The sequence below is a fragment of the Gossypium raimondii genome, chromosome 8 (assembly GCF_025698545.1).
Source record: "Gossypium raimondii isolate GPD5lz chromosome 8, ASM2569854v1, whole genome shotgun sequence".
Taxonomy (NCBI): domain Eukaryota; kingdom Viridiplantae; phylum Streptophyta; class Magnoliopsida; order Malvales; family Malvaceae; genus Gossypium; species Gossypium raimondii.
In genome coordinates, this window is record NC_068572.1 from 15,608,124 (window position 1) to 15,626,051 (window position 17,928).

The 17,928-nt window shown below is 35.9% G+C and overlaps 2 protein-coding genes across 2 annotated transcripts; both read right to left on the minus strand.

Moving 5' to 3' along the window:
* Nucleotides 1–1,995: 1,995 nt before the first annotated feature.
* On the minus strand, nucleotides 1,996–5,016 carry LOC128043004 (uncharacterized). The gene is made up of 4 exons (XM_052634796.1): nucleotides 4,795–5,016; nucleotides 4,562–4,656; nucleotides 3,052–4,297; nucleotides 1,996–2,946 (listed from the first exon to the last, which is right to left on the minus strand). The coding sequence occupies exons 1-4, from the start codon at nucleotides 5,014–5,016 to the stop codon at nucleotides 1,996–1,998; spliced, it is 2,514 nt and encodes an 837-aa protein (XP_052490756.1).
* Nucleotides 5,017–5,054: 38 nt separating this feature from the next.
* On the minus strand, nucleotides 5,055–7,220 carry LOC128043005 (uncharacterized). Its single transcript, XM_052634798.1, has 4 exons — nucleotides 7,153–7,220; nucleotides 6,351–7,034; nucleotides 5,592–5,718; nucleotides 5,055–5,237 (listed from the first exon to the last, which is right to left on the minus strand). Exons 1-4 carry the CDS (start codon nucleotides 7,218–7,220, stop codon nucleotides 5,055–5,057), a joined length of 1,062 nt encoding a protein of 353 aa, XP_052490758.1.
* Between the last annotated feature and the right edge of the window lie 10,708 nt (nucleotides 7,221–17,928).

Sequence of the window (17,928 nt, forward strand, 5' to 3'; positions counted from 1 at the left end):
CATATGTGGTCTATTCGAGGGTTTTCTTCAGTGTTTGCCACATACATTAAGTCCTCATTTGGAAAATCGAAGTTTAAAAACTCATAGTCTTCCAAGGCTCTGCTAGCTAGAAAATCAGCTATTGTACTTCCTTTTATAGCCTTCTGACTTACATATACTATGTCAAATTCAGAGAGCAGAATTTGCCATCTAGCCATTCTCCCATTTAAAGCAATTGATTTCATCATGTACTTTAAAGGATCCAACTTTGAAATCAGCCAAGTCGTATGATACAACATGTATTGCCTTAGTCTTCGAGTTGTCCAAATTAAAGCACAACAAAACTTTTCAATGGACGAGTACCTCATTTCACAATCAGTGAATTTCTTGCTGAGATAGTATATTGCTCTTTCTTTCTTTCCTGTTTCGTCATGTTGGCCCAAAAAGCATCCTATGGAATTGTCAAACACCGTTAGATACAATATCAATGGCCTGTCTGGACTAGGCAGTGATAGTATTGGAGCTCTAGCCAAGTATTTCTTTTTCTTGTCAAAAGCTTTCTGACATTCCTCATCCCATTCTCCCGCATTATGTTTCCTCAGAAGACGAAATACTGGATCGCATTTCTCAGTCAATTGTGTAATGAACCGAGCAATGTAGTTCAACCTTCTTAGGAAATCTCAGACCTTTTTCTGAGTGCTTGGAGGAGGCAGATCTCGTATTGCTTTAAATTTATCTGGGTCAATCTCAATCCCCTTCCTACTGACTATGAAGCCCAACAACTTTCCTGATCTAGCTCCAAATATGCATTTTGCTGGGTTGAGCTTGAGTTAAAATTTTCTCAATCTTAAGAATAATTTCCTCAAGACTCGAAGATGATCTTCTTCAGTTCCAGATTTTGTAATCATATTATCAACCTAGATCTCAATTTCCTTATGCATCATGTCATGAAACAGGGTGACCATTGCCCTTTGATACGTTGCTCCCTTATTCTTCAATCCAAAGGGCATTACTTTATAACAAAATGTTCCCCATAGGGTAATGAATGTGGTTTTCCTCATATCTTCAGGATGCATCTTTATTTGATTGTATCCAGAAAAGCCGTCCATGAAAGAAAATAATGAGTAGCCAGCTGTGTTATCTACCAAAGTATCAATGTGTGGCAACGGAAAATTATCTTTTGGACTAGCCTTGTTCAAGTCCCTATAATCCATGCACATTCGTACCTTTCCATTCTTTTTGGGAACAGGGACGATGTTTGCTACCCATTCTGAATATTTGACCTCCTGTAAGAATTCAGTATCGAACTGCTTTTTGACTTCCTCTTTTATTTTCAACACAATATCGGGTCTTATTCTTCTGAGCTTCTGCTAAACTGGTTTACAATCTTCTTTTATAGGTAAACGATGTACCACAATGCTAGTATTTAGCCCTGGCATATCCTGGTATGACCATGCGAAAACATCTTTGAACTCTCGGAGTAACTCGATGAGGTCATGTTTTGTCTTTGCGGTGATATCAGTTCCAATTTTCACCTCTTTTCCTTCTCCTAGGCTCACAATTTCTAATGATTTCTTATGAGGTAGGATTTGTTTATCCTCTTGTTCCACCATTCTCAACAAGTCTAGAGATACACCACAGTCTTCGTCATTTTCAAAGTCATGAGATCCTTCCAAATACATGTCTTGCTCAAAAAGAGACTCAGTGTTTGAAATAGCATCACTCATGTCATTGATATCTGAGGACCTATGGGGATGAACCAAAGAATATACAAAAATATATAAATTTATGAATAATTATTTATACACTCAGGTTATAAATATAATGAAAAAAAATCATTTGGAAGACAATCAATCAAATGGAAAATATTTACTTGCCTGGAAAGAATAAAAGAATAATTGCTCGAAATGAATGCAAAGACGTATTTTATTAAAATAATGATATTCAGACTTAAGCCTATTTCACAAAGGATTTCTTATCATTCTTAGGCTAAAAACAACAAGAATGTTTTGAACATTACGCTGAATAAGCTTTAAAGACTACAGGTATTTCTTCTGCAGTCCAATTGTTTAGCTCGCTCCCAGGTTCGTAAAGGCAAATCTCCAACAAGGTCTTTCTTTCAGGTGTCTCTATAGCATTGATATGAACATTTTCCAACATCTCTTCAATGTTTTCCCTTCTGGACACCCCTCGCTGAGGGTAAATAAACCCACCCGACACAAAGGATTTAGATATGTGGGGGAAGGTCAAAGGCTCCCACTTGAATTCCTCTCTGCTTAAACGTGCCATTCTTTTCTCCTGCCTTTTCTCCACTTCTTTTCTCTTTTGTTTCATATCTGGCTTGTAACCCAAGCCAAAACGATCAAACTTTTCCTTCAGCATGGGTGCTTCAATCTTTCCTTGAAGGTATTTTCCCAACCCTTTCCCTGGCGAAGCTTCTCTTCCTACCATCAACTGTAAACCCATCTCAGTAGTCTTGGATATCTTTGGTATCGGGATCCTATTTCCTTCAGCGATAAATGTTGCGTTCACAAATTCCAAGGGCCGGAAAGAACATTCCACTGCCTCATCATTGGTCTCCATATAAGGTGTATCACCCATTACCATCGCAATAAGATCCTCCTCCGCACTTATTGTTACGAATCGACCCTCTGATATTAGCTTCACCTTCTGATGTAACATTGAAGGTACTGCCCCTGGCAAGTGTGTCCACGGTCTCCCCAATAAACAATTGTAGGAAGGCTTAATATCCATTACTAAAAAGTCCACCTCATAAGTAGTTGGGCCAATTCTTAATTGTATTTCAATTCTTCCTATAAAACTTCTTTCTATTCCATCAAATGCCCTTACTATATTCTGGCAGGGTTTCATATGTGAACTGTCCATAGGTAATCGATTAAGAGTGGACAAAGGCAATACGTTCAATGCAGATCCATTATCGATCAAAACCCCCGGTAATGTGTTCCCCTGACATCAGGTAGTAATGTGTAGAGCTTTAGTAGAACCCCTACCTCCAGACGGTACTTCATTATCATTGAAGAAAATAAAATTGTCAGCACTTATATTGTTGACCAAGCGATCCAGTTTATTGACTGAGATGTCCTCGGCCACATATGTTTCGTTTAGTACTTTCATCAGCGCACTTCGATGTACTTCTGAACTTAGGAGCAAAGCTAATACAGAAATGCGGGTAGGTTGTTTGTGCAATTGCTCCACAACAATGTATTCACTGTATTTCAAAAACTTTAGAAACTCTTTTGCTTCTTCTTCTTTTATTGGTTCATTAACCAACGGCTCAACCTCCACTGCTTTCCCTTTCCTTTGTTCTACCATCAAATTCATTTCTCTTGGCAATTCTGCTGGAGTATCATATCGCTTCCCGTTGCGCGTATAAGAACCCCTTTCTTGACTTCTCTCAACCTCTTTTCCTGAGATTGTCACATTGCATCCATACTTCCACGGAACCATTTTACTATCTTTATATGAGAAATTTAACGGCTTATGGATTACAATTTTTGGTGTTACCTGGACCCTAGCCTCACTGTTTTTAGGGTGCGAAATAATGACCACAGGATGATTTATTTTTGAAATCTTCGTTGTTGATTCTGACGCGCATATGCTTCTTTCTTCCTCTGTTTCCTCATAGAACTTCATTTCCTTGTTATCCATCATGCTTTGAACCGAAGCCCTAAATCCTTCACATTCTTGGATTTCGTGCCCTATTTTATAGTGGAATTCACAATAATTTCCCATCTCATACCCTTCCTCCAAATCTGAAATAACTAACCCTCTTTTTGCCATCTCTTTCCATACCCGTTTCAATGGAGTTTTTACTTCAGCGATGTCAGTCTTGACTTCTTCCCCCGTACCTTCGCTCAACATATTCACTCTCTTATCATCATGATTGGGCAACGGACTTTCTGTGTTGGGTGAGTCATCAAATTTGACAACACCCAATTTGATAAGTCCTTCCACTACCTTCTTGAAAGCAGTACAATTTTCTATAGAGTGTCCTGAAATTCCAGCATGATAGTCACATTGCGCATTCGTGTCATACCATTTTCGATACGGGGGTTGTAGAGGACTCAAGTAACAAGGAGCAATAACATGTGCATTAAATAAATTCTGATACAGCTCTTTAAATGTCATTGGAATGGGAGTGAACTGGGGCTTCTCTGTATTTTGCCTCATTCTCGATTCTTGTTTCCTTGGCTGATTCACTGTAATTGATTTGTTGTATACATTCACGTTGTTTACTTCACTTTCTCTTTTCTTTGGAACTGGCCTTCGATTATTCTCCCCACCATCTATTTTTCCACTTTTAATAGCATGTTCAATCATTTTACCATTCATGATTATATTCGAAAAGCTTTTTAAGGCACTTCTTAACATGTGCGTGATAAACGGCGCCTTCAATGTGTTGATGAAAAGCATCGTCATTTCTTTTTCCAAAAGTGGTGGCTGAACTTGAACTGCAATCTCTCTCCACCTCTGTGCATACTGTCTAAAACTTTCATTTGATTTCTTTTCCAAGTTCTGCAAAGTGATTCTATCAGGCATTATTTCAAATACATGACTGTACTGTCTCATAAAAGCCTGCGCCAAATCCCTCCAAGTGCTGATTTTGGCCCGGCTCAACTGGTTATACCATTTAGACGCCGCTCCTGTAAGACTTTCCTGAAAGAAATGTATTAATAATTGATCATTATTAATATACCCCGTCATTCTCCTACAGAACATAGTAATATGGGCTTCGGGGCAACTGGTCCCACTATACTTCTCGAATTCCGGCATCTTAAATTTGTAAGGAAGCACCAAGTCTGGGACTAAACTCAAATCTTTTGCATCCATTCCATGATAGCTTTCAATGCATTCCATTGCTCTAAACTTTTCTTCCATCCATTTCCATTTTTCCTCAAACTGTTTTGGAAATTCTTCCTTCGCTTTATCCTTCTCGGCTACCTCATCGAAATCCGGGACAGCCATATTATTCAGGTTATCACCGGGATTAGAACCTGATCCGGCTTGAAAGTTCATCGGTATTGAGGCACTACCTTGAAACTGCTGCGACTTAATCAAAATAGAAGGTCTTCGCGGATGCAGCTCAGTCTGAACTTGCGCATGCAGAGGGTAAAACCTGGAGGATAAAGTGGTTCGTCATTGTTTTCTTCTTCATTAATAATCACAGGACCTTGCCCCTTGTCTACTCCTTTGGTCAGTAATTGCGTCAACTTAGTCATCAGGTCATTTTGAGACTCCTGCATGTTCTTTCATTTGCATCTGTAATTGATCTTGCATCTCCTACTGAAGTCGCTCTAACTTTTCCAACCTTTGGTCCATAATTTTTGACTTAGCGCGAGTACCGTAACGATGTTTGGTTGATGAGTTTTTGCTAGTTTCTAGATTAACTGAAGCAAAATTTTAACCAATTAAAACCCTTTTTAATAATCTTAAATGCATATGATGACATGTAATGCAAATGCATGAAATGAATGCAAAAAAGAGCGTCAATTCTGATTCAATTTCTTTTTAGAAAACTTTATTGATAAACAAAATTCTTTACATAAAATGGATTATAGGTATCGCTTTGCCCTAATGCTCAAAGCTCTAACTTCTTTCAACAATGAAGCTAACTCCTGACCCCGGTTCAATTCTAGTTCATACTTTACACTTAAAACGTCAGCCTGAATTGCCATTGTTTGCAAATAATCAGCTACCTCCGGAATCTGTGCAATAGCCCTGCCCATAATGTAATCTCTGTTCTGAATTTGATTCTACGAATGATAAAGTTGCTCCCTCCAACGCTCTTCATTTCCTTCCAAGGATTCGATCCGTTGTCTACAGCCTTGTAATGTGTACTCCAATTCTTCTATCCTCTTTTTCATTTCTTCAATCTTGCACAGACTTATCTTTAATTCCACTACAGAATTACGACTTCTATACACAGCAAGTGATCTCTCGAGTTCCGATATTCTAGCTTTCAAGTCCGCTTGATAGTTTTGAGTTTCTAACACCTGCCGCTCTAAGGTCTCTTTCTAAACTTGAGTCTCCCGGGACTTTCTTTCCCACCGATTGGCTTTGTTTCTTTCTTCCTGGATCTCCTGTCACCACTGCTCTGAAGTCTTTCCCAGCCCAGCAGTTCTCATTGATACTTGTAACCTTTTGTAGTCCGTCTTTAAGCTATCCAGATCCTCTCTACTTTATTCTTCCCCTTCTTTAATTTTTCAGCTTCTAATTTTTGGACATCAACGTCTAGCCTCAAATGCATCTTCTCTTCTTCCAACCGCTCTATTTTTTTTTCAAGTTCTAGATTCCTCTTTTCAAAATCTTGTTTCATAATCTCCAACTCTGATGGGATCACTTGTAGATACCCTTCCATTGGTCGAACACTCTCCAAGTTTAACTCTGGAATGTTATCATTAATTCTTTTACGTCGCCACTCACCGTACTCTGGAGTTGTCATCGAACCCACAGCTAGCCTTTTCATCCTGTGAACCTGATTCCAAGCCTGAGAAATTTCCTTCACCTTTTTCTTGTAATTGTCTCCTCGGTACGAGAACTCACATTGAGCTAAACCATACGTTGCCGACACAAACTGTCTTAAATTATACTGCCTTAAGACCAGCAAAGGTGCATATCCGACGGCTCCCCAAATCCCAAGCAATGGAACCCAGTCAAAGCTTCCACAACGATAGAGAATTCCATCAGGAATCAACCAAGGAGCTCTCCACTCCACATCATCCTCTTGAAGATTTTGCAGAATTGCTATCCAATTTTCTTCTGATATGTCGTCCCTTCTGGGGGTAGCCACTATCTCTTTTAACGGGGAGTAATGCCCAGAGAAAACCCGATACAAAACTTTGTCAACCTTCCAGAAATGACTATGGAACCAAGCTATCAACAATTGCGCACAACCTATAAATCTGCCTTCACTAGCTCGCCTATACGCATTCAAAGATCTAAACGTTTCAGCCAAAATCGCAGGAACAGGCGTGACCCCTTTACCCAACCCATCAAAAAGATCTGAAACTGCTTCGTCAACATGCCCCAGTACCCTAGGGAAGATCACCAACCCATAGATACTCAAAGCGAAAACATAGACCTTCTTTTTCCCATCCGGATGCGCTAAAATCAAGTCTCGCAAATTCTTCCATGGAATACATTTACACTCACCCTTTTGCTTGATCCTGGCCGTGATCCACTACTCGCTCATTCCAGTAATATTCATCAATTTCTTCCATAATGTCGGGACATACGCAGCTTTAGAATATGCTTTATCTAATTGAAGCCTTGGACAATGTAATAAAGCCGTATATTCCTCCACCGTAGGCACCAGATCTACTTTGCCAAAAGTGAAACAGCTATATGCAGGATTCTAATATTGAGCAAGGGCCTGAAACAATTGCTCATCCACCTTGATGTCTAACAAATACATCAGATCTCCATAATTAGAAAAGAACAACTGCCTGGCCTCGTCAGTCCAACTATCCCATATCTCATTTAACTCTTGAAGGTTATTTTGCGTCACACTAATACGAGTGTAGTCCCATAGTTCTGACACATAATCTTTAGCTAGACTATCTCCCTTTTCCAATTGCACTTTCTCTGACCATATACGGACAATGGCATTGTCTTCCACTTTATCAAGAAATTCGTTTGCCATAACAATTTTCTAATTTAGTAACTGAACTTGAATCGACACTCCTTGAAATATGCAATGACATGCAACATATCAACAAAACACAAACAAGTCAGTATAACACCACAACAATTGAAAGAAAGTATAAGAAAATCAAACACCTATCCGGGTAATCACTAGAGGTTGGAATAATTCTAACCAGGTTCGTTTCCTAAGTCAGCTATATGAGGTTTGGTTCTAGATTCAAGGTACCTGAACCAGCAGATTCCTCGATCTTCACCCATTATAGGCTCATATAGACCGAGTTCGGTTTAGGGGAATACATTTCCTTATGGCTGCACCGAGATGAAGATCTCACGAAGACATAGGTACTTATGTATCCCGAAAGTGATCCACTATCCTGCACGAAGGTGAAAAGCTCACGAAAGAGTAGCTTCTCACTCCCACTTAGAAGGGTAAGACCAACAATCTTTATGCAATATGATGCCAAGATATAAAACTCAATTTACAGTAATCATACAAACAAATGCAAAGAGAGGATCGTAATTTTTCAAATCAATTTTCAATTTTCAACAATAATACAAAAAAAACAATCAATTTTACGACCTGACTCTCTTGAGATATCCCCAGTGGAGTCGCCAAGCTGTCGAAACCATTTTTTTTAAAAAAAATGGGATCGACTTTGAAAACGAAAATGGGAGTCGCCACCGATATTTTATTGAGGTGTAATCGGTTCACTATTAAAAATGATTTTGGTCTGCGAATTTGAGAAAACAAGTTCGGGAGTCGGTTACGCACGAGGAAGGGTTAGCACCCTCGCATCACCCAAAATTGGTACCAAATCGATTGTTTAATGTCTTAGTGTCGAAATTTTGAAAAGATTTTAAAATATGATCCCATGAAATGAAAACCTAAATAATCGAATTGAATAATAAGAATTACCCACTTTAAAGAAATAAACTGTCACACTCAGTGAGTTAGAGTGCAACAATTCAATCTTCGAAGTTAGATTCGTCCTTTTTTAAAAAAATCATATATTTTGAGAAGAATATTTGGTTATTTGGGTCAATCGAGAAATCAAAACCCAGTAAGTTAGGGTTCAATTTCTTAAAATTCCTAAACACCAAATATTGCCTTTATTTTAAAATCAAGATAACAAAATGTCATATCCAGTAAGTTAGGATCCAACATCTTGAAATCTTAAATTCTTTATTTTAAAATTGTATGGTCTAAATAAAATGGATACTTGATGATATAAATTCATCGAGAAGATTTGAAGCCCAGTAAGTTAGGGCACAATTCTCTCGAGAATTATTAAACACCAAGCCTTATTTTTTTTAGGAATTTTGAAATAAAACGATTATAATGTCTTAATGAAATGCAATTCTTACAAACAATATAATTGAATAACAATATACAAAGCAAATGATGAATAGCAAACTAATTCTACAATTTGGAGCACACAAACATATAATGCATTAACATTTATAATCAAATAAACTAATAATCAATCTTACAAATAACAAAATGAGAATAATTAATACGAAAATAATTTAATCACAAATAAACCAACCAAAATAATCTAAATGAATAAAATTTTAAAACGTAGAATAAAAATTTATAAGTCACAAATTATAATATATTTTATAAACACATATATATTAAAAATAATGTCATACATAATAATATATCGCATTAACAAAAAATATAGGTAAAAAAAGAATTTAAAATAATGTTGATAAATTTAAATGATGTGGATAATAATTTAGAAGAATAGTGTACCATATCTTAGAAGTTATTCTAATAATTAGTTTAAAAATTATATTAAGCCAATATTAAAATAATATTAAAAATAATGAATTAATAAAATTGATTTGTTTAAAAGAGTTTAAAAACAAAATTAAATACATAAACAATTTTAAAATCAAGAACCATGATCAACAAAACTCAAATCCAATCTTAAATAAAATTAAAATAACAATATAGAAAAAAATAAAAATATATATACGATAGACTCAAAATATTGGTGTATAATGAATTTAAAATACAAAGTACAAACTAAAATAATATTTTATTACATTTTAAAATATAAATTAAAATACTATCAAAGTAAATATTATAAAGAATATTAAATACTATAATATATAAAAATAGAATTGGTTATAATTAAAAAAACATTGAATTTTAAGAAAGAAAAATAAATTAGTATTAAGTTAAAAAAAACTGCTTCAAAATTGAAGGACTAAATTAGTAATTATACGCAAACATCATGATAATTCGAATCAATTCACAGAAACGGCACCGTTTGATTTTGGACTAAAATGAAAATAGAATAAAAGATATGGTATAAATTAAAAAAAATTGAAAGAAATCGGATTGAAACAATGCAAAACAGAGGAGGACCCGTTGCATAAATAGACCTTTGAGCAAAATTGCGCGGATCCTTCCCCGGGTCGGGTCACCGCGCGGATCTATGCCTGCTAAACGGCGTCGTATCACGGCCATTGCACAGGCTCTGAACGATGTCGTTTCTTTCCTTGCTTATAAGCCAAACCCTAGAGCAATCAGCAGTTCATTTCATTTAAAATAAAAACCTAAAAGATTTGCTTGTTGTTTTCAGCGCCGTTCTGGGTATTGAGGGATCTGAGCAGTCGTCGATCCTAGCCCATGCTCCGATGACGACGGAGAGAGCCAAGATTCCACCCCCCAGGTACGTCTTTTCTTTCCTCTCTATTGCTTCCCCCTTTTTTAACTAATGATTGTATAATACAAAATAATAAAACAATGAATCTGATACTGGAAAAATGAAAAGGAAAAAGAAACTCGGAAATCACCTCTTGATATTTTTCTTTTGTATTCTAAATGTGTGTATTGAATGCGAAACCTTTTTTTACAGCGTTCGAATGGCTTTCTTATAGCCCGATTTACAGAAAATAAAATGAAAAAAATAAAAATTTCACCCCTATGCTGTTATTTTTCTATTTGTTGTTGTTTCCATGTGTGTTTTTTTCAGGTACTCGGCCACTGGAAATGCAAGGTGGCCGTCGGAGGCGTCTGAGAACAGCTCGGAGGTGGCGTCTGCACGAGGCGAGCATGTGTTTAATTACAGTGAGAGCGGAAGCTGCTAGGGTTTACTGTTGTGTATTCTGGTATTGGGCCATTTGGGCTAAGTTGGCTATTAGGCTGGGGTGTATTGGGGTAATTTGGGTTAGGTTTATATTGTATTGGGTTTGTAAATGGACATTTGGGCTAAACTTTAAGATTTTTTTTCTTTTTTATTTGGTTTAACAAAATGGGCCGGGCAAATTGGCCTATTACAGTGGTCATAACTAATTCCTATTTTAAGTTTCTATTCAATCAACTAGTCATTACCCTAGTAGGATATCTCGATATTCCGCTAAACTAATGAGTCAGCAAGAACTATTTATCTCTCAACCTCACAGTCTAAATTGGTTTGGGGCTAAGGTATTCAAAGATAGGTCATAGCAATTTTCGGTTAATTCTTAATTAAATGACTTCCTAGGGTCGTCAAGCCTAGGGTTTAAGTTCTTCCTCCCCCAAATAGTTGATCTGCAGAGAAAACCCTACATAATAATCAATTAACCACACCTCCACTCGCTAATCTCCCATAAGAGGATTAGTTCATCATGAATCTCATGAACACAATAAACTTGAATAAAAAGATAAACATAAATAACAAATCAAGAGTTGACTTTGAAGAATCCTGTTTGTATTTGATAGATGAAGCGTAGAAAAATCCACTAGAGTTTGATCGCATTTACAAACCACATTCTCTAAAGAACACAAAGAGAAAAGAATTAAAAATATGCCTAAAGTCTGAGAATTGAAAATTGAAATTACAAATAAAATTCTAAGTTTGAAAATTTTTCCATAAAAAAGGCTAAATAAGCCTATTTATAGAGTTTAGGTTGTCTTCGTCCTCAACCCTAGGTCAACTAACGCTCTCGTGTTAAATATTTGATTGTGCAGAATAAAACGCTCCTAGCTCACAAATATCTCACATACAGGACCGATGTCACGACACCCTAGTGTCTGTGTCGCTACATCAAAGACAGTATGCTCAGGTTCAGAGTTGCTTCAGGAGTGTGTCGCCACATCTCATGGCTTTGTCCATGATTTGTCGTAATTCGATGTAGTGGATTAAACTATTTTTCGCACTTTAAGAGCCTGAAATTAAGCATTATCATTAGGATTTAATTATGTTTTAGTAAATTTTGTTAAGTTTAATAAAATGTGCAAATTGAGTATTTTATTGACCTTGGGGGCCGAATGAGGCCTAAGGGTGAGCTAATAAACTTTATAAATGTGCAGGAGACTGTTAGAAGGCATATTAAATAGATATTGGTCGCTCTGTCATAACAAAGAATGATCGATGTCGCAACATAGGGAGCAGAATGGAGAAATCATGAAACTATCTTCGTTGTCGCGACATAAACTAAGGGTGTCGCAACATACCATTGAAGATATCCCAAAAAGATTATATTGACTCCTATGTCACAACACATGTCCTGGTGTGTCACGTCATCGGCTCTAGGTAGGAATTAAACACGAGCCAGGGGGAGTTTTAGTCTGCACAATCAAACTTAAAGCTCGGGAACATCAGCTAATCTAGGGTTAAGAATGACGACCATGTGAGATATATAAATAGGCTTATTCGTAACATGTAAAGAACACCATTCACTTAGCTTAGAATTAGTCTTTTAAATTCAGTTTAGTTCTCTCTTTTCTTAGGTTAGATTTATTTCTATTTGTTCTTTAGATCTGAATTCTGGAGACAATCATACCTTGAGGATTCGCAATCAATCTTAATAGAATCAAGCTCCTTTGCAAACTCTATATTGTCAATTTATTTAGCATGCTTTCTCTTTATTTCGATTTTATATTGTATATGAAGACCATGAAGAACTAATCCTTCTATGGGGTATTAGTGAATAGAGGGATGTTCTATTAATTATTTTGCAGGGATACTCCATAGATGAGCTATTTGGGAAAAGAAGAACGTAAAATAAACCCTTGGCCTGACAACCTTGGGAAGTCATCAAGGTGGGAATTAACCCGAAATTGGTATAACCCATTCGTGAACACCTTCACCCCAAATCGGTCTGGATTGTGAGGTCAAAAGACAAGTAGTCCTTGCCGACTCGTTATTCGAGTGGAAGATTGAAAGATCCTACTGGGTTAGCGGCTAGTTGATTGACAAGGAACCCGAAGTGACAGTTGATAAGGATTACCGAAATGAGTTAATCACTCATAATCAGATTCTATTATTTCTATCCTTTAATCTCTTAAACTTTAATTCTTTATGTTATTCTATGTTATTATTCAAAAAAAACCATAAAAACTCCATTTTACCTTTACTCTTGTACTATAACTGACTAAAAGTACTAACTAGATCTTTCCGTGTCTAGGTTAAAATCGATCTAGCACTTGTCTCCCTTGGGTACGATCCTCAGAGTACTCACCTACTCTGTTGTAACTATATTACAACTAGACCCATATACTTGCGAATACCGCCTCATTTATATATCTTTTACTGCAGTATTCACACTTTGGACATTAGTACGTCCGGAGGCGGTCAAGTTGTTGGCGCTATTGCTGGGGAGGCAACATCACTAGTTTGATTCTAATTTTTGCACTTCAAAATGAATAATTAGAAAATTTTTAGGTTATAAATACAATTTTATTTTATATATTTATTACTACTAATCTTCTCTCTCTGAAGTTAGTGTATGAATTGTAGTAGAGGCACACCTATTGTTGTAGTCAAACATTTAGAGAGAATAATCTAAAGAAATCATCGCTAGCAATAGCAGCAACAACAACAGATGTAAGATCCACTACCATCTATTGTAGGTAACATTGTAACACCCCAAAATATGACTTATGAGTTTTAGGGGTATTTTAGGAATATTAGCCTAGACGAGCTCAGAATTTTGTAAGGTTAGTACTCAATAATGTTTTCCACTTTGGCATCTTAACTGTTAAATCAATTTTTGGAAAAGTGTTCTAGAAATCCTTAATTTTGAGAAAGGACTGATTTGTAACAATGTTAAAATAGTAGGCATCTACGTTGCTATTTTACCATTGTGTAAAATTGAACTTATTTCTTCCCTATCAACATGTTTTCACATCAATTTCTTAATCCCCTTCATTGTGCTTGCCGCCCCCTACCATTCCCTTGATCTTCAACTCGATTTTTTATTCCAATACCACAACACATTGATTTCCTATCATTCTTAAGTCAATTACCATAAAATATTCCAATGAAAAACACCCAAAAATCCATAGATTTCATCTTCTTCTTCAAACGTAGATTCTTTGGATTTTCATCGAAACTCGTTCTGTAATAGCCCATTTTTAGTGAAATCAGAATAGTAGTTTCGGGACCACAAATTTGAGGTCAAAATAAAATTTATTTTAATATTATGTTATGGTCTATAGTATGATAGAAATATTGTACGAAAATTTCGTTAAGAAATTTTATCGATTACATGTCTAATTTGATAAAGAGGACTAAATTGCATAGAGTGCAAAAGTTAAATTCTAGTAGCTAAAGGTATCAAATAGCTATGGAATTTAAAATTTGAGATCCTTATATGGCAAATAGACCATTTAGAGGAGTTAGTAGATAAGGATGATTATTCATCATTGGAAATTTAAGAAAATATTAAGGTTAATTTTGGAAAGATGATAAAATAATGATGATAAATTAAATAAATAATTAAATTAATATAATTTTCATCATCTTTGCTAAAACAAAAACATGGAAACCCTAGCCATGGAAGTTGAGTTCTAGCAAACTTATTTCGTTTAATTAGGCATGTATTCTTGTCCCGTTTTTAATCATTTTATGTTTCCGAGATCGTAATAGCTTAATCTAGCTATCTTGGGGATTAATTTGCAAAAATTTTAAGTATTAGGGTTTTTCCATGGAATAGTATAGTTGAATTTTAAAATTTTATGATAGAAAATGAAAGTTTGTTGTTAGATAAATAACTTTGATAAAGAGAATTTTGATGAATTTATCAATTGGGGACTAAATTGAAAAGATGAAAAATTTATAAAAATTCTAAATTTTGTGAAATTCATGGGCTGATATTGATATATATGAAAATCGGCTAGGTGTGAAATAAGGATTAAATTGTATGAATTTCATTTTCCGAGCCTAGAGACTAAATTGTAATTAATTAAAAGTATAGGGGCAAAATAGTATTTTTTTCAAAGATGTGTATTGGATTGAATTGAATATGAATTATATTAAATTGAGTTAAATTCATTCATATAGATCCGGGTAGACCTAATACGGAGTTAGATCGAGGAAAAGAGAAAGTATCGAATTAATAGCCCTTGTATCTACGAACACTTGTTGAGGTAAGTTTGTGTAACTAAATTGTACATTTATATGTTTTAAATTGAATATTATTGTGTGTGATTTGTACAATTTCCATGGATATTATTAATCACATATCCAACAAGTACCGAGTCCCATTTGAACCTTAGAAAATCGATAGATACAAATGACATGTCATTAAGGGTTCCCGATTGGTTGTGGTCCTGCATGTGTTGCGGACACACCATAGCTCTCACAAGCTTCCCGATACTTGGCTCCCATGAGCTTCCTAATTAACAGCTCTCTTGAGCTTCCCAATATTTGGCTCACAAGAGCTTCCCATTATTCAACTCACATGAGCTTTCCGTTATATGGCTCGGAAAAGCTTCCTATTTACATGCTCGTATGAGCACATATGTATATGAATTGACGGATTATAGTTTTGTACACTTCATGTGTACTACCCGTGTATCCAACGATATTTTAAATGGTTTAATGGGAAATGTTATATTATGAGACAAAAGGATTTTGGTACGAACTATTATCGGTATATACATCAAATACATGGAAATGTTAATACATGATACATTGAAGCATGAGATTGATGATACATGAATGTGGATTTTGATTAGTGATTATGTTCATCCATGATTATTGAATATTACATGAGTTTCACATGACTAACATGTTGAGGATATGTGTCTAGGCTTTTGGCCAAAATGATTTGGATATATTTTGTATGCTTACCATAAATGCAATTGAATGGTAAGCTAATTTCCGTGTTATACGAACTTACTAAGCTTAAATGCTTGCTCTGTTTTATTTTCCCTATTTCATAGAAATTCGAAGGCTCGATTTGGTTGGAAATTGGTCAGAGCTACTTCACACTATCCATTGGCCTTTTTGCTATAATTAATAAATTAATTTTGGTTATAATGGCATGTATAGGTTAACTTGGCCATTGATGGCATAGAAAGGTTTTGTTGTGATTAGCCATTTCAATGGCTTATGTTGGATATATATTTTGATATGTATATATATGTGGCCTTATCATGCTTGATGTGTGTTTGAAATGGTTGAATTATGGAAAACTTATAGGTATACTGATGATTGGTTTGAAAAAGTATGTTTGATACAATTATGCATATATGCATTTGGTTATCTAGGTAAATATGTATATTAGGTTGACATGATATTAAATTGTCGTTTGAGGTGCCTAAGGGGACATTGGTTGTATGTGGATATATTACATGTTTGAGACTTGATTTTGACTTTTTTTGAATGCCTTGATATGGTTTATGAATGTGCAAATTGTTGTGTTTAGGTTGGTACCAAATTTGAGTGAGAAATACGGCTAGGAAATGACATTTTCATCCACACAGGCAGAGACACGGGCGTGTGTCTCAGCCATGTCTGACACACGGCCAGGTGACACGACCGTGTGTCCCCTGTATCTTTAATTTATACAAGTCAGTATGCTCAAATTGTTCACACGGCCTAGCACACGGGCATGTGGCTTGGTCGTGTGACCCAAGTCAGAGAGCTCCTAAGTTTAGACATGAGCTAGGACATGGCTGTGTGTCCCAATTTTGAATGTCCACACGGCCTGAGACACAAGCATGTCTCTTGACCGTGTGAGACACATGGCCTGGCCACACGGACGTGTGTCCCCTACACCTTTGAAAAATTTAAAAATTTTCTGAAAAATTTCTTGAGTAAATGATTTAGTCCCAACTTGTCTCTAATGTGTATTTTGAGCCTCGAGGGCTCGTATAAGGGACAATATGTTTAATTTTGATTGGTTTCTGACATGCATATTATGCGATGTGAAATGATTGAAATTTCTGTCTATTTGTTCTGTAAACTCTGGTAATACTCTGTAACCCTGTTTCGAGGACTGACTCAGGTTAAGGGTGTTACATTTATTGATATTATAGCTACGGTTTAGTCGATTCTCAAACTAACGTGGTATATACGAGTCTAGCTATACATGTCATTATATAACATGTGATAGTGTGATATCTCCTGATCATTTTAAAACATGTTTTTATATAGCAATGGCATCCAACCGAGTTGATTTTGAAGAAGCTGAAAGTAATGCTCAAGCTTCTGTGCAAAGAGCAGCTTCGAGTAGTAGGATGCACGTATCTTAGGGTCGAGAATGAGTGGCTAAAGAAGCCTTCTTCCAAATGATGAATGAATGGTTTACTGAATTTGAACGAACAAATCTTGCTGTGCAACAACCCCCACCCCCTCCTGTTCCTCAACCGGTTCCCGATATGCCTCAAAGTACAGAACTTGTTAGAGTTGGTAAGCCTCCTATTGATAAAATCCATAAGTACGGTGCAGAAGAATTTTGAGCTACAACTGAGGATGATCTTGAAAGAGCTGAGTTTTGGCTAGAAAATACTATCAGAGTTCTTATGAATTATCTTGTACACCAGTTGAATGTCTTAAGTGTGCAGTATCTCTGTTAAAGGATTCAGGTTATCAATGGTGGAACACATTAATTTCTATTGTGCCGAAAGAAAGGGTCACTTAGGAATTCTTTCAAACTGAGTTCTGAAAGAAATACATCAATCAGAGATTTCTTGAGCAGAAACATAAAGAATTTTTAGAGATTAAACAGGGTCATATGGCAGTATCTGAATACGAACGGAAATTTTTTTGATTGAGCAAATATGCTAGATAATGTATTCTGACTAAAACTGGAATGTGTAAGCAGTTTGAAGATTGTTTAAACGAAGATATAAAACTATTAGTCGGAATCCTTGAGTTGAAAGAATTCGTTGTATTAGTTGATCAAGCATATAAAGCTAAAGAGTTGAGCAAAGAGAAAAGACAAGCTAAGATTGAAATCAGAGCTTTAAGTAAGAGATTGACGAGAAATTCATACCAGTCAACATTGAAGAAATCAAAGAAATATCATGACTGTTCTACTACTTCTACGGGATATTCT